Source organism: Kwoniella shandongensis, chromosome 8, assembly GCF_008629635.2.
Source record: "Kwoniella shandongensis chromosome 8, complete sequence".
In the NCBI taxonomy this organism is placed as follows: Eukaryota; Fungi; Basidiomycota; class Tremellomycetes; order Tremellales; family Cryptococcaceae; genus Kwoniella; species Kwoniella shandongensis.
This window is the reverse complement of record NC_089294.1, coordinates 407,742-427,299: the sequence shown is the minus strand read 5'-3', so window position 1 is coordinate 427,299 and position 19,558 is coordinate 407,742. Positions and strand designations below refer to the sequence as shown.

Sequence of the window (19,558 nt, the reverse complement as noted above, 5' to 3'; positions counted from 1 at the left end):
CTGTACTCGAACCGTCTCTCCCTTCTCGACCTAATGATGAGCGGCCAAAGCGTCCGCCTTTTCCTTTGCTGAGAACATCCGAGGGGGTAAGTTACGTTCCCATTTTGTACCGTCAGGGAAGAGGGGTGCTACGATCCCAAAGATAGTCAGCTGAGGGTTCAATCGTCCACAGTTCAGTCAATGAGGTAGCTCACGTCTGTAAGGGTCGGGGTGGGCTTCTTTGGCGAGCTTCTCTTCGGCTTGTTCGAGAACGAGAGCGAGTGCTCGGGGGTCGGTGATGTTTCTGTGCAAGTGGGGAAAACGACGAGGTGTCAGCGAATCGCCTTGACAAATTCGACCATGGTCATCACGACCACATCGGAATGGAGGGCAGAATGATGGCACTCTGAGCATCTTCCTAGGTTGACCCGCCGCTCTGCAAAAGCAACTTCCTCCACCCACAACGCATTTGGCCGCTGCTTGAATTCGCCCCTTTAGCTCCTCCACCACTTCGCCGCGCCTTTCTCCTTCTCTTTCTTCGTTTGATCCCACCAATACCTCCAGCTCGGCTACCACAGCTGCGCCCATCTCCTTTGCGCTCGAGTTGGCCTTTGCATTTTCTGAACCTTCCCCAATCAAGGCTAGTCTCAATTGTTCACCAGTAGTAGCCGTCTCCCATCCCACCTCCAAAGCCATTCACAGCCCCTTCATGTCCTTCCATCCCCATGCTCCCCGCCCCACCCCTCTTGGCATGACTGCTTCTTTTCCACTGATCACGTCTGATGTCAAGACACATCTCACTCACCTGTTCCGTTCAAACTCTGCCCTGATCTCAATGGCCTTTTCTCTCCAGAGATCTCTTCGGATGTACCAGTTCAAAGAGTTGACGAGATATCGCTTGTACAGTGATTTGACATACAGTCTGTTATCGTGTTCGCAGTCGTATATTACCGATTGTCGAAACGTTATATCGATATTGATAGTGGTTGGAAGGGACGAAGGAGCAGAAAGAAGAGAGAAAGAACCTATGATCAGTTTTTCCGCCTAACAGTTTCCGAGAAAGGATGGCGAGGAGCTTACCGGTGAGCTGCTGAGTATGTGCTGACGGGAGTGGACATGATGATTCGACGATACCTGAGACCTAAGAGTAGAAAAGAGCTAAGAACGATCAACGTTGAATAGGTCTATTCTGGTTGGAGAAGATGTCGGGGAAGCAGCAAAGGTTACGGAGGTAATTGATTGAGTAGCTGATACAGTTAGGCGCGCAGGGAGATGATTTGAGTTGGATTTGGATCTAGTCGGATATTACAGACATCAAGTCCCCAGCTGACGGTTTCCACATGAACGACCAATTGCCAGGAGTGTACAAGGTAGTAGTCTGTATGCGGTAGGATGACAGTTGCAGCAAGACCACACCGGAAAGAAGGGCGGACATTCTTGATGTGGTTTGCGACGAGGTATGAGTGAAGCGATAACGCGTTCAAGTGCACATCACGATCAAGTCTAGCTCAACAGAAGGACAAATGCATCGAGACTGTGACCTCTTGGCCTCCCGTCTAACCAAGATATAAACTCGTCATATATGAAAGTCATAAGTAGATGTGAGGAGCAGGCATTGTACCCAAATGGAAGACTGAACGGAGATTGAAGGCGACGAACTCTGAAGAGCGGACCTTGTGAGCAGTAAGACAAGTCTTTGTCTCTCATCTTTGTAGCTTGCCGAGATATGCGTCATGTCTTGACCTAGCACATCCCTGTGAGGGTATATGTACGAAAGATCCCAAACATCACATCAGCTACTTTCCCTATGCTGCCTTGAGACTGTCACAATCACCGCCAACCTCGCATCGTGCATACACTAAAATCCCGTCCAGTCAGAAAGTAAAGTATATCACGTGATATGCTCGATAACGCCGCGGCAATATGGATGATTCCCGGCGTGTTTGCCTTTTGTTGCTGTTATTGCTGTTAAGGGTGGTGGAGGTTGATCGCTGGCTTTGGTGACGAACGATCCCAGTCTCTATACCCAGCGATACATATATAAACCCCTTCCCACTTTGCGTTTCTCTTCCTTCCTTTTTCATCCACTCACTCAACAACCAACCAATCAAACCAACCAACAATCTCATCAACTTTTCAAACCAATACAATCAATCACTAATCACAATGGCCCGAACTAAGCAAACCGCACGAAAGTCCACCGGTGGAAAGGCCCCCCGAAAGCAGCGTGAGTCTTCCTTCCTTCCTTCTTTCCTTCTTTCCTTCCTCGTCATTTGCCACCCATACTGATTTCTTTCTTATTAGTCGCTACCAAGGCTGCTCGAAAGTCCGCAACCAAGGCTTCCGGTCCCGGTACTTCTGGTGGTGTCAAGAAGCCCCACAGGTACAGGCCCGGTACCGTTGCTCTCCGAGAGATCAGGCGATACCGTGAGTGTTCCTTCCTTCCTTCCTTCCTCCAAGAGGATCTGTGCTGAGTTATATTTCCACTTGTAGAAAAGTCCACCGAGCTCCTCATCCGAAAGCTCCCCTTCCAGCGACTCGTCCGTGAAATCGCTCAGGACTTCAAGACCGACCTTCGATTCCAGTCTTCCGCCGTCCTCGCTCTCCAGGAGGCTTCTGAGGCTTACCTCGTCTCTCTCGTGAGTCTTATTTCACTTACATTCTTCCTCTTGTATATGCGCTTACAAATCCCCCTTCTCCACAGTTCGAGGACACCAACCTTGCTGCCATCCACGCCAAGCGAGTCACCATCCAGCCCAAGGACCTTCAGCTCGCTCGACGACTCCGAGGCGAGAGGTCTTAAGCTACTCGTCTCTATTAGGAGAGTCTGAGCATTAAGGGGAGAGAAGACAGTTGCTCTTATCATGTCACTTGATCCGCGCGTCACCTGATTCTTCTCCTTCGTCATTATTATCATTATTTTTATTTTCACCACTTTGTTTTCGCTTTCCATCTATTTTACGGGTTGAGCTTTTTATGCATTCGTAGTTCCCCGTCGCCAATCATGTATTCACATATGCATCATTATCACATACATATTTCCGCTGCAGCGTTTCTTAGACGTATTGGCAGCTGCCGGTAACAGTAGTTATTGCCACCTCCCTTTACATTTTGACGGCACACCGCCTCAGCCGCACAGCTCATTTGCAAGTGACGAGCTGCTCCTTGTTGCCAAGCAGTAGTACGTTGCATCGCTGCATCACGTCGAAATCGAACCATTACAAGTGGACACCTAAGCGACTCAACTTTGACTTATCTCTCCCAAAAGTGCCACGTTGAATCCCTGAACGCCTCACGTGCCCGCGAATCACGGGCGCGCAACTACCTCCAGCACTCCATAACTAACTTCCAACTCTGTCCATCTCATTCCATCTCACCTTTGCACTCAGATACCTCAAACCTTTCTCAACTCGTATAACCCCCATCCTCTCCTCAGCGCATATCCATAATGCCCCCTCCTACTTCCTCCCTCAAGCCTTCTGCGCTCAAGTCCAACGGCTCGGCCCCTGCCCCTGCTGCAGGTGCTGCGAGCGAGAAAAAGTCGAATGGCTCAACAGCTAGTCACTTCACAAAGCCTGATCAGGCAAAGTACAATGCAGAGCAGGAGGACATCAACAAGGAGATTGCGGCGTTGAAAGTCAAGCTTGTACGTGCATCCTGTGGCCTTTGTTGGCGTTGTCCAAGGTGAACAGAAGCTGATGGAATTGTTTACCTTCCTACCGCTTTGTCTCTGCTCTATCCGTCACCTCCTAATTCAATACATGCTACACGTACCCTTCGGCATTCCAACCCCATTGCTATCAAACTTGGCTCTCTCGCTCACAGGACGCCGTCCGATCCCGAATTGCTCTCTCTCAATCCCCATCCTCCAATGACCGACGATCTATCATCAAAGCCGAGATGGACTCGCTCCGTTCCGACCAGGCCAAGTTCAAGGGAGACCGTAACAAGCTCTTTGAGGAGATGAAGCGATTGCAAGAGAACGTCGGGAAGAAGATTAAGGATGTGCAGACTCAAAGGGGCAAGCTGGGATATAAGTCCGTGGCTGATATAGACGCGAGGATTGAGTGAGTGTCATGTTATTCGCGTTGGGCTTGGATTCAAATGCCTCGAGTGAACTCGCTAACCATGAATGTCCTTGCTCTTTCAATGATCTTTCCTACCTCCCCCTGACTTCCTGTTTCCACTCTCGCCTTGCTACACTTCCACGTACGATTGTCTATCCCTTGCAGAGCCCTGGACAAGCAGGTGGAGTCCGGTAGCATGAAGCTCGTCGACGAGAAGAAAGCTCTGCAGGAAATAACCCTCCTCCGACGATCTCGTAAGACTCTCGAAGCGACCGGCTCAACAGACGAAGCTATCGCTGCTGATCGAGCGAAGATCGACGAGCTCAAGAAGCAGCTCGACGACCCCGAAGCGAAGAAGGTCAGCGAGCGATTCGATGCGTTGAAGAAGGAGATGGATGGCTTGAGAGAGGAGGGAAACAAGGCTTTCGAGGAGAGAGGAAAGTTGTTTGACGAGAGGAATGCTTTGTCCGCCGAGATGGTGAGTTCTGTGGTGTCAAACACCACGTAATATCAACAATTTCCTCTGGAACATTAAGCTGACGCAGCAATCAGGATGAGCTGTACAACCGAAAGAGACAGTCTGCCCAGAAGCACCGAGAGGACAATGACAAGTGAGTGCGGCATGTACTTCAGTGACTGGGTGTGTCGTACCGTGCATCCCAAGCTGACATTTGTCCCCCTACCCAGGTATTACGCGAAGGTCCAGGCCGACCGACAAGCTCGTCAGGACAGGTTTAAGGCCGATAAGGCTCGAGAAGACGCCGCTCGACGAGAAGAAGAGATTGTCCGACTCCGTGAAGATGCCAAGATCCCCGCTTTCACGTCCGAGATTGACGACTGTAACGTCTTGATCGGTTGGTTCAAGGGAAAATACGGTTCTGGCGAAGTCCCCGCCACTCACGCTGCCGCTGCTGCCGACTCCGCGTCTGTCGTTGAGGGTGTCAAGGCTTTGGAGATCAGAAAGGTGGACGAGGATGCTTTCAAGGGTATGACATTGAAGAAGAAGGGCGAAGATGAGGAGTTAGGCGGTTTCTTCGGAGGTGGCAAGAGCAAGTCCAAGAAGAAGGCTAGCGGAAAGAAGGGAACCCCCTCTGCGGGAAGCGGTGCTGCTACTCCCGCCAGCGAGACTGGTGCCACTAGCTCAAGTTCTGGTGCGGTCAACCTGCCAATGAACTTGCTCACTGCCCTCTTGAGTCTTGGTATCCCCCCACCAAGCGGAAAGGAAGACCTGCAAAGGACCGTGGATGATCTCGAGACGAAGAAGGCTTGGTACGAGGCGAACTCCGCCACAAAGACTAAGGTTAGTCGGGATGCCCGTCGAAATCCTTGTTTGTACATGATGGTTGCGGCCATCTGATTCGCACCTTTTGCTCCAATCTCCAATGAGTTCCATTCGGGGAGCATGAGGCTAACGTAGCTGTACCATTCAGGCCGAAATCGAGCGAGTAGAGAAGCTCGTCGCCAAGCTCCAGAAGAAGAACGCGGTCCTGACTGGAGACGATGAGGAGGAAGAGAACGACGCTGTCGCTGAAGCCGAGGCCAACGAGACTGGCGGTGCCAAGGAGCCCACCCACAGTGAGTCCACACTCCCTCAAGCAGACACTGTCGAACATATCGCTGATGATCGTGTTCCTCTCTCCTCACTTCGCTCAGCTGTCGCTATCTCTGGCGAAGCTACTGGCAAAGACATAGTAGAAGACGATGGCGAACAACTTCCTACCGTGGAGGACGACAGTAGTCCAGAGGTGAAGAAGGTTGACTCGGCATTGGAGGAGATCAAAGAATCCTTAGAGGCGGAGGAATAAGGTTCTTCACATCTGTTTCATTATGCGGATCTGACGAAGTCCAGATGAGCTATCATCGCTTTATGCTATCTGGGGGAACTTTTATTTCGTAAAATGCATACAGTAGTCATGGATGATGAGTGCGGCTTGTGTCTGCGTAATTTAGCTGCGAATGCTCATTTTCAAGGCTTCACGATCTTGCCCAACCTGAGTGGAGCTTCGGTCCGCGACATTGACCATGTCCCTGTGTCGAAATGCGACGGAACGAGATCATACGCTTGTTCGTTGAGCTGATCCGCTGCCAAGTGTCAAGTAATTATATGAAGGGTGATTCGATTTGAAAGTGAAGAGAAGAATGAGGGTACAGAGGTAGATTGATCCCTTTCGGTACTCGTTACTAACCGTTACCCCGCAAACGGGTATCGGTTTATTCGGGTTATATCCACATTTGACACAGCCCTTGACCAGATTCTCAAAGCGTTACGGTACGTGAGTTGGCTTTGTTCAAGCACATTCCGATCTCTTCTAGCACATTCACCTTGGCGAAGCCCCCGACAGTTAGTACCAATGAGGAGAAGCTCACCCTGATCTGACCCGAAAGGGATCAATCTCTCTCCTCAGCGGGACGTTTCTCCCCCCGGAACGGTGAAAAAGGGCCGATGATCAACCGTTTTACCTGACTCTGACTTTTATCGGCTTATCGCGGCACGAGGGTGAAAAAGGGGGTGGAGATAACGCGCGGCGAGAGTGAGCTTGTATTTTTATTATCACATTCTTGTTGTAACCGGACTGATGATTGGTGTGACGCCTTATCGTCGACGTCTGTCTACAGGGCTACGCGGACCGTGGACCGTGGACTGTGGACCTGTTGGGGGATTCATAATTCTTGATAGATGAACGCTGGAATCTATCGAATCTGTCACTCTTCTTTCCATACCTTGAGAGTTGTGACTTGTTCGCTGCCTTGTACTTGCATCGAAATAAGCTGAATCGCAGAATCTCATGAATTGAGCGAAGACTGTTGTGAGATGAATAGAAATAGACAGAGATATAGATATTGGAGTAGACAAGGATATAGATACGAATAGATTTCGTTTCTTCAGATAAGCTTTGGATCGATCGAACTCACGACGCGACAATCGACCATGACGATCAGTATAGACAGTCCTCTCCCGTCTGGGAGGACCACGCCCACTCTCCCCACAACTACCAAGCCGTGAGTATGAGTATGAGTGTAGACACTTGCTTCAGTGCTTGTGCTTGTGCTTATTCGTACATTCGTACATCGGAGTGAATACTGATAGTCGGATCTCTCGTGTAGATTCCAACGGACCCCACTCCCTCTCCCCTATGATCTCCTGCACATCATCCTGACCCTCCTCCACTCGTCCGAATCCTTCGGTACCCTCTCTGTCCTCTCTCAAGTTTCCAAATCGTACTATTCTTTGATTACCCCTATGATCTACACGAACGTGCACATCACATCGGACGAACAACTCCAACAACTCCTCTCTCTTCCTTCTGACAAATTCCGTCTCTTCGGAGGCGGAGGTGTCGGTGGGAACAAACGAGGTCGTTCTGGATCGATCATCAAACGGGGTCGTAAACTAGAAGCGTTAAGCATGATCGCCTCGCTCAAACTTGATATTTACCCATCGAGAACATCACTCAAATTGGCTAGTAAACTCCCAACACCACTTCCAGCACAACAAGTGACTTTTACTCCCCTGGGGGTATATTCGTTATATGACAAATTGAGTAGATCACAAGCACCGAGAATCCTAGCTTCGTTCTGGGCTTCACACTTACCTTCGTTGGTCAAGCCGAAGAAAGTGATTGTGGACTATTCCACGATCGATATTAGGAAAGAGATGTTGGAAGTCAACGAGACTGAGACGGAAGCTGAACAACAGGAAAATGGAGGAAGAGGAAGAAGGGAAGGTTGGTGGGATACGTTCGGAGGATTGAGTGTTGGACTACAAGCGTGGAAAGAGTTGGAAGAGGTTGATGTGAAAGGGGAGGTTTGGAGTTTGATCTTGCCAAATCCCGGGGTCAAGGTGAAGATGATACATACGACATGTACGGAGCCACAAGGCGGAGTCGAGCCCCCTTCAACCCTTGAACCAACAGTCGACCTAGCTGGAGGAGCAGGGGAACAAGAACCAGTTCAAGTCGGTACACCGGAGCAACCGGATGCAGCAGCCACTGTCGCTCTCGCAGACCAAAGACGACTATGGCGCGAGAAACTGTTGGAAGATCGACGAAAAGCCCTTGTATCAGGTCTTCAAACATCTTACACCCTGCTCGAACAGACTCTCGCCACCACGAGAGGGAGGAACGGTATGATCACTTCGACTCATATTCGAAATCATCCGTTCAAGTGGGAGATTGTCAATTTCTTCCCTCTGCCTCTGGAGGGCAGTCGAAACCAAGATGAGTTGGAACTTCTGGTCGAGAGGGAGACCGAGAAGTATGAGATGAAGAGAGGGATCATGGCGGATCTGGATCAGAGTTGTCCGGATTTGATGAAGGCTTTTGGCAAGATGGAAGGGGGACGAAGAGAATTAGGATGTTTGACTTGGTCATGAAGTCGACGAGGTATTGGTTATGTTTTGTATTTGTATTTGAGGCCAATGATAGGTGAGCTCATTTCTCTACTTTGTGCTTGATCGTAACATGCTTGAGCTGACGTTTACCGTTGTCAGGAATGTTGTATCAGCTACCGGACGAATCGGATCGGACATCGGAATGGACCCGAAAGAAAACACAAATACATTGAATACGGAAATGCAGAATCTACTGTATGCCGTAGCAGAAAAGAAACTAGAAACAACCAAGAGCAGACATAGACAAATATAGAATAGGCAGATAGGTGTAACGTATAAGATGTAGATACGTAAGATAGACGGAATGAAGAACGCATGAAATCGACTTATCCCGATCGAAGATGAAGACTCTCGATGAACTGTTGCAAGTCTTCTTGTCGGACTTCGACAACACTCGTATCGAACATGTCAAGCTTGGCACCTGCTCCTGATTCTTCTGCAGCTTGTTGAAACGCTAATCCGAATTTACTATCAAACGTGAACGTAGATCATGGTCAGTCGTGCAATCCTCTCCTGCCGCCCAAGTCTACAGCCGTTGCACTCACTTCTTCCTAACATCGCCAAACTCAGGTGCACCCGTCACTCCAACTACTTGATAAGTTCCCTTATCTTCATTGAGACAAGCGACCACGAATGGTAAACTCTTCACTTTCCCATTACCCTGTTTTGACTGTTTCTCCGCCCATCGATCTCGTGTCGCGTCCACTAACCAAAGTGCTAACCGTGATAAGGTGGAAGGATGTGAGAATAGACGTAAATCAGGTCCTTCGCGTAGGATCGCTAGACGGAACGTTCGCAGAGATCGGATGATTGATTTGTCGAGCAAAGCGGAGCCGGCGCGAATGATGGCTTTGTGCAGTGTCATCGCCAGTGGTAGTGAGCGTCGCAATAACGTTACGCTAAGGAAGGCAGATATCGTCAGCTCCTTCTGCACTTAGACGTCAAGAGTATCCATCCCCGCTGACTCACTCGTCACAAGCATCGTATGCGACCCAGAAATTCGTCACATGCCAATCCTGTTCCTTCTTCTTCTCCTGTCCTGAGCCATCTTCCCCTCCACCTGCTCCTGACCCATCCCCATTTGCCCCTCTCGGATCTATATTCTCCTTCCCATCTCCCCCGCTCGCTCCCTCGGCATCTCTCGTCCCTACATTCCACCGCGTCGTCCCGCCAAACCATTCTCCACCGTTCTTACCGCCTGCTCGATCTATCTCCAGACGAACACCAACAGCAATGTCAAGTAATGATGACACTACTTCGACCGCGTCAGCAGCAGATAAAGAAGATAGTTGGAATCCGTATGCTCGTGTGAATGAGGGATAAGAAAGCTCGACAAGTCCGTATTCCGGTGCGATGGACTCGAGCTTGTTCGGTAATTGACGTTTCAGGTCCATGTCCATATGAGCGTAAGCTTGTTGGCACTGTTGTAATGAGAACCTATATGACACCTCAATCAGCACGTAGTCTCACAATATCAATCATCGAATCGAACTCACCCCATCTTTGCCAACAAACCCTGCAACTTCTTCCTACCCCTTTCTCTCCAGATCCCCATCCGACCCGCCACATATCCACTATGCAGCATCGCATCATACAGATTCCAGTGTCTGAATAACATGAATCTCAACTCCTCACTCTTTGCTATACTCCTGTTATCCGGATTGGGCATCTTCAATCCTCCCGCTATCGGCTCATGATTTAGTCGTACCACTTCGTCGAGGAAGACGGTATGATACTCTTCGTACCTATCGCGATCTATTCGAGATGTGATATATTGGTATGTGACGGAAAGGATAGCGTACCACAGGATGTCATTATCTGCTCTTTCGAGCACGGTAGCGAGGAGGTAGATCGTGAGGGCGACGGATTGACCGTACGATGTTCCGGATTCGTAGTAACGTTGTACTCGATCGTAATGCGCGTCTCGTACAGCCCGGGGCAGACGTCGAGGCTAAGCGCAGATCAGTGATCGCATACTTGGAGCGCAGTAGTATAGCAGACACTCACCCTATCATCATCCTCGTCTCTTTGACGTTTCTTGTTTGGTTGATTCGAGCCCGTTCTCCGCCGCTTTCGATCTTGTCTGGATGTAGATCCCTCCGCTTCACTCCCATCTCCGTCTTCTTCCTCCTCTTCGGGCTCTTCTTCCTCTGCTTCGTCGTCACTTTCATTATCACTATCGCTGTCTGATCCAGAATCTGACGGCTCATACTGCATCGTAGACAGACTCGTCAGCTTGGTGCTCACCCCAAATAGCGAGAAGAGGAGGCGGGTCGTGATAGCTCACCTCTAACGCTTCCCAGCTCTTTCTCACTCCGTCCATCGTTTCAGTCAACTCCTCCCCATCTCCCCATACCCAAATTCTGCTCTCACCTCCTCCACTGCCTCCTCCACCTTCTCCTTCCTCATTCTCGTCATCCACATCGATATCTAGCCCGAAGAGGTTTTGCAGATTCCAAGGACGATGCGAATCGATAATATGGAGATGGCACTTCTTCGGTAGCTGGAAATACGATGAAAGAGGTAATAATGATCCGAGAGAAAGGAGAATGAGTGTGTGCAGTTCTTCAGAAGCAAGAGCTTCGTCACGTTTCGCTTCGAGCTCGGCATAACCTCCTACGGGTACTAAACGGTAAGGAACATCATCGTTCTTGAATAACGAAGCGAGTATTCGCGCAGCAAGCAGTCCGTCCTACATGGTGACAATGAATCAGCATATCATTTGCAGTGATTGAATGGTGAATCGTTTGGACGTACCACGTCAACACCCGCTAGGATGACAACACCGGCTGATCCAGCTCCTCCTGTTCTTCGAACGCGCGAGACGATCGAGTTATAAGCGTGAGTGTATGATAGATCGGAAGGACGTAAATCGTCTGAAGGGGGTTGTAGAAGAGGCATCGAGGCAACCTGTAGGGCTTAGGTAAGCCGTTCGAGTAGACAGATATCGAAATGGGCCGTGACGTGCGAGAACAAGCGATGCACCGGGTTACTAACGAAGAGGATGAGGACGATGGACAAAAGTCGCGGGCGCGACGCCCACCAACATTGACTTTCCCCGAAGACGCGTCAGGTTATATTACGTAACTGAACACCGATGGGTTTGTCGAGGGCTTGAATGCTGTCTTCAAGTGGAGCAGTGTTCGTCAGACCTATGCATGCTCATGCGACTTAAGATTCATGTGGCTTCGCGGTCGAGCTCACCGACTGCCCCAGAGATGCATGAAGGTTTGGCATAGACATCTATGTCGGTGTACATCCCGATCACGTCTAATCCCACTGCTCGGTACAGAACTCCGTTATGAGTGAGTGAGGTTACTGATCGGTTCGCGCTATGCGGCCCCTTGGTGAATGACCATACATTTCCCCTCGATGCACACCTGGAGGGTAACTTCGTATATTGGCTGGAGCGATCAAACGATCAGTGTAACCACCAAATGTCTGGAAATAGACAGGACAGCTCTCTTCACTGTGCCGTGAGAGTACAAAGCTTGGTGGATAGTGCCACGTGGAGATGACGTAAGATTGTTATGACGATGTTTCGCAAGTCGCTGCGTCCCGGTCTTGTGCGCATTCATCCCTACCGATAAGCAGGTAACACCTCCAGCGTTAGTATTCAAACTATCGCTCTTACGATCTCGAGTGATCAGATACAGCTTCGCAATCTCTGACCACCATGTCCATGCCTATTGCGGACCACCATCATTCTTCCAAGAAACCCAACCCGACCTCTCATCCAATCTCCAAACTTCGTTCCCGAGTCGACCATCTCGCATCCGACCTATCCCGTCTCGGAACTGCCATCTCGACTACAATCAACCCGAACCATCGTCATGATGAAGCATGGGAGCAGGAGGTGGACGCAAAGATGGAGGCGATAAGAGATGGTCATAGATTTAGGAGTTTTGCCGGTGAAAGGGATGGGAATGTAGCGAAATGGCATGTCGATGGTCACGGTACGTAACCTGTCGCTTGAGAAAAGCAATGGCAGAGGAAGAAGCTATCCTCTACAAGATGCTGACAAGTCTGGTCGTCCCATGTAGACTACTTCTGGGCAATGTCAGAGATGATAGATAAGGCTGAGCATGTGAGATCTGCCTTGACTCAACAGGAATAGAACGGTGACTGACCGCATTGACGACAGTGTATCATGATTCTCGACTGGTGGCTCTCACCAGAACTTCAAGTGAGCTTGCTCAGTATTCAATGAGTCTCGTATTTCTCGTAACTGATCCTGATCATCGCAATACAGCTCCGACGACCAGCTGCGCTCTTCCCAGAATGGCGTTTGGACCGACTGCTCAAGAGGAAGGCGGAAGAGGGTGTAAGGGTATATATAATGGTGTACAAGGAGGTGTGTTCGGATTGCAGTGCAAATGTGCACTCGCTGACGCCACATAACCAGGTGGATTTGTCCATGAGTCTTTCGTCAAAGCATACCAAGGTCAGTGTACTTTCACGTTAGCTAGGATTTTGGTTACTAACCCTGTTGAATCCACTCTTCCAGCACGCTCTCGAGGATCTGCATGATAACATTTGCGTCATGCGGCATCCGGACCACTCGGGAGGTGAGTCATATCCTAAAGAGGAAGTGGTTCGAAGCTGAATTTTGCCTACTCATTCAGGTGAACTTGTATACTACTTCTCGCACCACGAGAAACTCTGCGCGGTAGATAACAAATTCGCCGCTATGGGAGGTCTCGACGCGTGCTTTGGTCGATGGGATACTCGTAACCACCCTCTGGCAGATGTCCATCCTACAGAGTTCTTCAAAAGTTTGTTCCCGGGTCAAGATTATAACAATTCCAGAATTATGGATTTCCAGGTTAGCTAGTCGACCATGCGTTGTCTGAGTGTATCGCTGACGACGAGATTCACGATAGACTGTAGACAAGTATACATCAAATGCCCTTGCTATACAGGAGGCACCAAGGATGCGTGAGTGGTCCTCTAGGTCCGCCACTCTATTTCGAAGCCACTTCCGTTCGACGGTTTACTACTTGCAAAACGCTAACTCGGTTTTCACAGCATGGCATGATGTGTCATTGACACTTGCTGGACCCGCAGTCATTGACCTCGTCCAGTGAGTTCCCGAGGCTTCCCAATTTTGCCTTTCCTGCAATATTGCTTCCAATCGATGAACAACGCTGACTTAGACACCGAACCTAGACACTTCGTAGAGCGATGGGACTTTGTCAAGACGATCAAGTGCGTCGATGGTTGTATTGGACCTCTCCTCGTCGTATGGCACTGATTATTTCTTCTTACAGGTACAAGCATGATCATCACTTCGATTGGCTTGCATTGCCATACCGTGCGTCCAATCTCAATCAGTAATAGTCCTCTACTGAAACGCTGATCTCGTATGCTCAGCTTGGGACGATGTATCTGCTGCAAAGGGTGAAGAGAAAACCTTTAAGGATAACGAGTTCCGACTTCACCATCCTCATCTCTCAGAATGGAAAGATGTGTGTGATTCAGGTCAGACGGGTGTCAGAATAGTTCGGGGCTGATCCCTGTATCACAGCGCGGTCGTCAATTCTTCCACCCATACCACTTCCCCCCCTCTGATGCTCCTCGAGCTGCCGAGCCTGTACCTCATGGACAGTGTCGAGTTCAGGTAGGTATTGGTACACGTCCTACCCATTTGTGCTAATGATTTATGTACAGGTTGTACGATCTTCTGCGGATTGGAGTCATGGAATATTGAAGGAAGACAGCATCCAACGTGAGCTGAGACACTGGTGATTGGGATTCGTGGTACTGACAAATGCATGACAGAGGCATACATTGGTCTGATCAGAGAAGCAAACCACTGCATCTACATAGAGAACCAATTCTGTGAGTGTAGAATCGTCCAGTATCTGTGCTAGGCTGACTGTAGTTCTTTGATAGTGTGAGTCGTCGATCGTTACCACGTATGTCATGACTGACGAAATCCGCAGTATTTCGAGCTGCAAAGGTGGTCAGCCGGTCGAGAACCTCATCGGTGAGCTGGTGGCGTCCGACTCACCACCTCTACACCCGTGCCAATCTCATCCTTGTTCGCGTAGCTCTCGCACTCGCACAGAGAATCATTTCGGCTGCTCAAGAAGGTAGAAAATTCAAGATCACAGTAGTCATACCCGCTGTTCCGTGAGTGCACCTTAATTCCATACCTTGAGTCAGAACGAAATTGACGAACCCACCGATCGCAGCGCGTTCGTAAGTACCAGGATCCGTATCTCTTTTGATCCCACTGTGCTGGAGTGTTGACCACGACTATAGCCGGGAGACATTCAGGCGCAATCTGGTCTGAAGGCAATTATGGAAGCTCAAGTGCGTGCGCTCCGCTTAAAATCCTTTCGCTGCTGATGCCCAAGTGATCAGTACCGAACCATCAACCGTGGCGGGGCATCTATCTTTGAAATGGTTCGGGAAGCTGGATTCGAGCCGTGAGTAATCTCTAGCTGAAAGCTTCGACTCGATGCTGACACGCGCTCAGTATGGACTACATCTCGGTAAGTCCACAACTCGGAAGATTGACTCGTCTAACCCTCTTTACAGTTCTGGAATCTAAGAAGTTATGACCGTATCAACAACCCTCGTGGGGCGATCAAGCGCATGGAGGAAAAAGTAAGTGTTCCTTATCCATTACTCAAGCAACGCAATCATTGACCTGAATCATGATGCACAGTCCGGTATCACGTTCCACCAAGCTCAGGTTGCCCTGGCAAAGATATACGTCGGATCAGAAGATGTAGGGGGCGACTCAGATGAAGTCGTCAACATCGAACAAGCTCATGACTCGACTCAAGGAGCCGACCAGATTGGTAAGAAAGGGACAGTCGAGAAGGCAATTAGATTACCGAAAACTGTGGATGAAGCCAAGGATATCATCGCGAGATTCGAGCAGGCTGCTAAGAATGACGATAAGCATATGTGAGTGGTGTGCGGCATTACAGTGCGATACATGAACAGTGTGCTGATGACCTATCCTCTGAAAGTTCCGATACCAGTAAGTTATTATGCTGAACGTGACATGGACAGGCATGACAAGGCTGACACTGGCGCAGTCGGTCAACATGCCATGTTGGACGAGACATCCTTGTTCGATGAACAATGGGATGGTACCGACGAGGAGGAACTGGCGTGTATCGTCTCCGAGGTGAGCTGCCCCGCCATTGAAGCAAGAAATCGCCACTGAAGCTATTTCTCAGATCTGTTACATTCACAGCAAGCTCATGATCGTTGACGATCGACGAGTAATTTGCGGAAGTGCCAACTTGAATGATCGTTCTCAGAAGGGTGACCACGACTCCGAGATTGCTGTCGTGATTGGTGAGTGCAGTGAACGTTTTTCTTGCCTGTGAAGTGAGGGCTGACACTGCGCAGAGGACGGCGAGATGGTTGAGTCCATGATGGACGGGAAGAAATACATGGCATCTGCGTATGCGACCACCCTTCGTCGTACACTCATGCGAGGTGAGCTTGTGGTTGTGCATTGCACCTGTGGCGGTTCACTAATGCAATCACCTGCGCATCAGAACACATTGGTCTGCTTCCGCCTCAACCAGCTTACAACTCTGAAACCCAACCCACTCCCGCCATGCACCCTGCTCCTGAACCGCACAACTACGACTTTGGCTCCCAATACGACAAGGCTGTTGAGGATGTACTTTCGGATGAGTTCCAGGACCTCTGGATTGGGACCGGCAGGACAAACCGAGCGGCGTTTGAGAAGGTCTTCCGGCCGGTCAGTGCACCACTCTCTCTCTCTCTCTCTCTCTCAATCCGACGTATTTAGCTAACTGTTGATATGTAGGTACCAAATGACTCTGTCAAGAACTGGGAAGAATACAAGGCGTATATCGCACCCAACGCTGGTATCTCTGTGAGTTGCCTTTCGGTGCCGAAGTGTCCCTTTTTGTGGATACGATGTTACGAACAACGCAACTGATCCGACTGTGTACACAGACCGGCCACGTTGCGGACAAGACCCTATCCCTGCAGCAGGTGAAGGAGGAGCTCTCTAAGATCAGAGGCCATCTTGTAGACATGCCATGCGATTTCCTCATCGTGAGTGATCCGCATATAGCTTCATACTGGGTGTGGCTAATGCCTCCTAAATTCACTTTCAGGGCCTGAAATGGATGACGGAAGGCGATTGGTTGTCCGTCAATCCATATACCTTGGCGTTGTATGTATAGTGTGTAGTAGGAGAGTACAAGGGGTCTATAACCGAGATTGATCAAGGTGAGAAGTTCAAGTTATATATATTCAGGACGATCCATGATGTATGAAACACGTTACATGCACTCGTCGCTTCGTGAGCGTTTCAATAATTCCTAGCCAGCCTCGTGCATCTCTTCTCCCGTTGCACTTACAAAGACGGTACAAGGGATGTGGATGTACCCTTTCCTCCTTTCCTCTCTGGTCTGAAGCGTACATGTATGTATACGAGTACATCCAACATCTGCTTCGACAAATAACAACTTGCATCACGCACTGCGATGAGATCGAATCACGTGACCCGCACATGTCTCAGGGTAGTCCGCTCATCTCTGTCCACTTTCAATGTCCACTCTCTTGTTATCATCCCAAACTTGTCCTATCAAGCCCGATTCGAACGCTCCTTCCCGTGCAGACTGCCAATCCGCTTCGCTCCGGCTGATAATCACATCTGATACTGAGTGAGATCCACTTCCCGTCTCCTATTGCGAGATTTGAGTCAGAGATCGACGTACCTACGGTGCGATAGACGAGATGGGAGACCGAGCAACAGAGATCCGACAGGCGGTAAGTTCACCTTTTCGTGCGACACACAGCCGCGGTACGCTAGCACAAACGGATGGATACTGATCCTTGGCGATGTATGCTCTCCTGTAGGCGAAAGCAGTATTAGATGAGATGATTGGAGATATGATCCTGTCGACGGCTATGGCTGCACATAGGGAGATCAAGCGTGGACGAGTCATCTGCGGTACATGTGGGACTAGGTGAGTGCGCTTGCAAGGTTCTTTCTTTGTGGCCTTCTCCTACGCTGTTCATGCGTGAGCTGTATGGTCATATGATCCGTGCTGGCAGTGTAGTGTGCAACACAGTGGACTTAGGCTGATATACATGATATACTTACAGATGCCGAGCCCATCTCCCTCTACAATCGCTATCATCAACGGCTGCCTCTTCCTCATCGTCCAACACACTTCAACTACCCGATACCAATGCTGCACCCTCTGCAAGTACGACAAGAACAGCGTCCCCACAACCTTCTCTGTTAGAAGGGACGAATGGCGGATCAGGACCAGGTAGATCAGGTGGATATCCGATTGGACCTGAAAGAGGGACTGGAGGAGCCACTGGTATAGGCAGTGGGAGTGGTAGAGTAGATGGGAGTGGGAATGCCTTTTTTGATTGTTTAGTCTGTGGAAGATCGGTGAGTGCGATCTGATACGCAAAGATGGCATTTACATCAATTCGCTAATATGCAATCGACCACTTCTTGTAGATCTCGTCAAATCGATATGCTCCTCATTTGTCCAGCTGTTTAGGTTTGAACGGCTCAACAAGACGAGGGGCTGCTCGAAGCGCAGCTGTCAAAGCTCGATTGGGGAACAATGACAGATCTAGTCCGTCACCCTACCTCGCCGGTCAGAGCGCAGCGAGCGATAATGGCGATTGGGGTTCGGATGGCGACAGTGTCTCAGGAAGCAAGAAGAAGAGTGAGTCGCAAGCCTCTCCTTAAGTGCTTCAATGATATACTTTGGATTGGGACTGATGTCTTCGCGTGTGGGTTCCATAGAGGCTCTCAATGGAAGTAACAGTGCGAAGAGAGGAAGATCACCGAGTAAGGTCCCAATTCCCAAAAAGTCCAAGTTGGGTTCCGCTACGAGCTCAGGTAAGTGCTCAATGACAAAAGTCCCATTCCCTGCTGGTTGAACACTGATCCCAACAATGACACATTCTTGTTTGTCTTCAGCTACACCGACACCAACATTCCAACGTCAGGCACTACCACCTTCCAAACTCGGCAGACCACCCACCAACCGTTCTATCACCACCCAAGAATCATCACCAGCTTTCAGTCCTGCCAAATCTGTTATCTCCATAGCCAGCTCGGATGCGGAGACTGAAATCGGTGGAGGTGGAGGAATGACGGGTGCAAAGACGTTACCTGGTATGGGAGGGGGAATGAACGTGGCAGGTGAGTCATGCAAAGACAGTCAAAGTAGATAAGAGGCCTCAGACTGATATTGGTGTGAGTAGAAGTGGTACCAGGAGACGAGTCGAGCGAAGGAGCAGATGATGATTACTGACGAACGAGATGAGATGATTGTATCGCATAGAGATGTAAGATGAACACAGATCAATGACTGAGAGGCGTAAAGTCGCACTCAATGACTTTTATGATGCACGCTGGTCCAGTGAACGGCTTCACGGGCGGTATCGTCCCTAGCGCCGCATTGAGAGGTGCAAACCAAGCTATCCGCTCTCGATTATCGTCTCAGCACACAGAATCAAACCCAGACCGCATGGCAAGCACCTTCTCCCGAGAGGCGTAACGCAAAACAAAGGCAAAGCGACCCTTTATCTTGATCACCCCTTGCAGGTCGTGGTTGCTTCTGCGTTTCACCTATTCGTCAAGATATCTATCTACGTCATTACTTCCTTGATCATCGGCCCAGCAGCCTCCATCTCGTTTTCTCCCACCTCTCGTCGGATGCTTGCATGACAGGGCTTGCAGAACCACTTCTGTCGTGCCGGTGGGTGACAACACAACCACGCTTGGAGGAGAAACGGACCTCATGAAATTACGGGCGATGTCATGATTGCATGAGTCGGTGATATACTCAACTGCCGCACGACGCAGTACAGAGGTGTGGCACTGGTCTACTGGACAAGTGTTGTTGTATTACAAAAGTTGTACTTGTTTCATACCCCAAGCAATGATCTCACTTGACCTCATTGCCTGTCATGACGGTCACTGCCACATACATCACGTGACCTACAAGATCCCGACGCACTCTCCGCACTACTCGCTATTCTCGTCGAACTCGTAGAACTTCATTCAACGAACCCATCTCTTATTCGGTCTAATTCGACGAACTCGCCGAGTTGTAGAATATCGCTCAACGTAGATGGA

The 19,558-nt window shown here is 49.7% G+C and overlaps 7 protein-coding genes across 7 annotated transcripts; 5 read left to right on the top strand and 2 right to left on the bottom strand.

Annotated features, from left to right (window-relative positions):
* Positions 1 to 30: 30 nt before the first annotated feature.
* On the bottom strand, positions 31 to 1,097 carry CI109_104610 (uncharacterized protein; the record flags this gene model as incomplete). Its single annotated transcript, XM_032005920.2, has 4 exons — positions 31 to 128; positions 195 to 283; positions 785 to 901; positions 1,060 to 1,097. 4 exons carry the CDS (start codon positions 1,095 to 1,097, stop codon positions 31 to 33), a joined length of 342 nt encoding a protein of 113 aa, XP_031859704.2.
* Positions 1,098 to 2,145: 1,048 nt separating this feature from the next.
* Positions 2,146 to 2,782, top strand: CI109_104609 (histone H3; the record flags this gene model as incomplete). Its single annotated transcript, XM_032005919.1, has 4 exons — positions 2,146 to 2,206; positions 2,284 to 2,406; positions 2,473 to 2,618; positions 2,684 to 2,782. The coding sequence occupies 4 exons, from the start codon at positions 2,146 to 2,148 to the stop codon at positions 2,780 to 2,782; spliced, it is 429 nt and encodes a 142-aa protein (XP_031859703.1).
* Positions 2,783 to 3,427: 645 nt separating this feature from the next.
* On the top strand, positions 3,428 to 5,851 carry CI109_104608 (uncharacterized protein; the record flags this gene model as incomplete). The annotated part of the gene is made up of 7 exons (XM_032005918.1): positions 3,428 to 3,625; positions 3,805 to 4,046; positions 4,212 to 4,524; positions 4,599 to 4,657; positions 4,734 to 5,346; positions 5,477 to 5,621; positions 5,700 to 5,851. 7 exons carry the CDS (start codon positions 3,428 to 3,430, stop codon positions 5,849 to 5,851), a joined length of 1,722 nt encoding a protein of 573 aa, XP_031859702.1.
* An 872-nt stretch (positions 5,852 to 6,723) lies between these two features.
* Positions 6,724 to 8,418, top strand: CI109_104607 (uncharacterized protein; the record flags this gene model as incomplete). Its single annotated transcript, XM_032005917.2, has 3 exons — positions 6,724 to 6,777; positions 6,934 to 7,046; positions 7,152 to 8,418. 3 exons carry the CDS (start codon positions 6,724 to 6,726, stop codon positions 8,416 to 8,418), a joined length of 1,434 nt encoding a protein of 477 aa, XP_031859701.2.
* A 344-nt stretch (positions 8,419 to 8,762) lies between these two features.
* CI109_104606 (uncharacterized protein) lies at positions 8,763 to 11,337 on the bottom strand (the record flags this gene model as incomplete). Its single annotated transcript, XM_032005916.1, has 7 exons — positions 8,763 to 8,904; positions 8,982 to 9,335; positions 9,406 to 9,873; positions 9,933 to 10,387; positions 10,444 to 10,647; positions 10,724 to 11,128; positions 11,194 to 11,337. The coding sequence occupies 7 exons, from the start codon at positions 11,335 to 11,337 to the stop codon at positions 8,763 to 8,765; spliced, it is 2,172 nt and encodes a 723-aa protein (XP_031859700.1).
* A 775-nt stretch (positions 11,338 to 12,112) lies between these two features.
* Positions 12,113 to 16,625, top strand: CI109_104605 (uncharacterized protein; the record flags this gene model as incomplete). Its single annotated transcript, XM_065967525.1, has 30 exons — positions 12,113 to 12,392; positions 12,480 to 12,523; positions 12,581 to 12,622; positions 12,689 to 12,790; positions 12,842 to 12,880; positions 12,944 to 13,004; positions 13,062 to 13,261; positions 13,320 to 13,374; positions 13,465 to 13,519; positions 13,606 to 13,644; positions 13,707 to 13,750; positions 13,810 to 13,904; positions 13,964 to 14,056; positions 14,107 to 14,164; positions 14,218 to 14,277; positions 14,399 to 14,425; positions 14,490 to 14,571; positions 14,634 to 14,640; positions 14,704 to 14,754; positions 14,806 to 14,870; positions 14,921 to 14,936; positions 14,983 to 15,051; positions 15,113 to 15,357; positions 15,466 to 15,583; positions 15,636 to 15,756; positions 15,811 to 15,900; positions 15,963 to 16,171; positions 16,241 to 16,309; positions 16,393 to 16,494; positions 16,557 to 16,625. 30 exons carry the CDS (start codon positions 12,113 to 12,115, stop codon positions 16,623 to 16,625), a joined length of 2,607 nt encoding a protein of 868 aa, XP_065823597.1.
* Positions 16,626 to 17,181: 556 nt separating this feature from the next.
* Positions 17,182 to 18,731, top strand: CI109_104604 (uncharacterized protein; the record flags this gene model as incomplete). The annotated part of the gene is made up of 7 exons (XM_032005914.1): positions 17,182 to 17,214; positions 17,305 to 17,414; positions 17,554 to 17,851; positions 17,924 to 18,137; positions 18,218 to 18,313; positions 18,395 to 18,619; positions 18,682 to 18,731. 7 exons carry the CDS (start codon positions 17,182 to 17,184, stop codon positions 18,729 to 18,731), a joined length of 1,026 nt encoding a protein of 341 aa, XP_031859698.1.
* Positions 18,732 to 19,558: the final 827 nt, after the last annotated feature.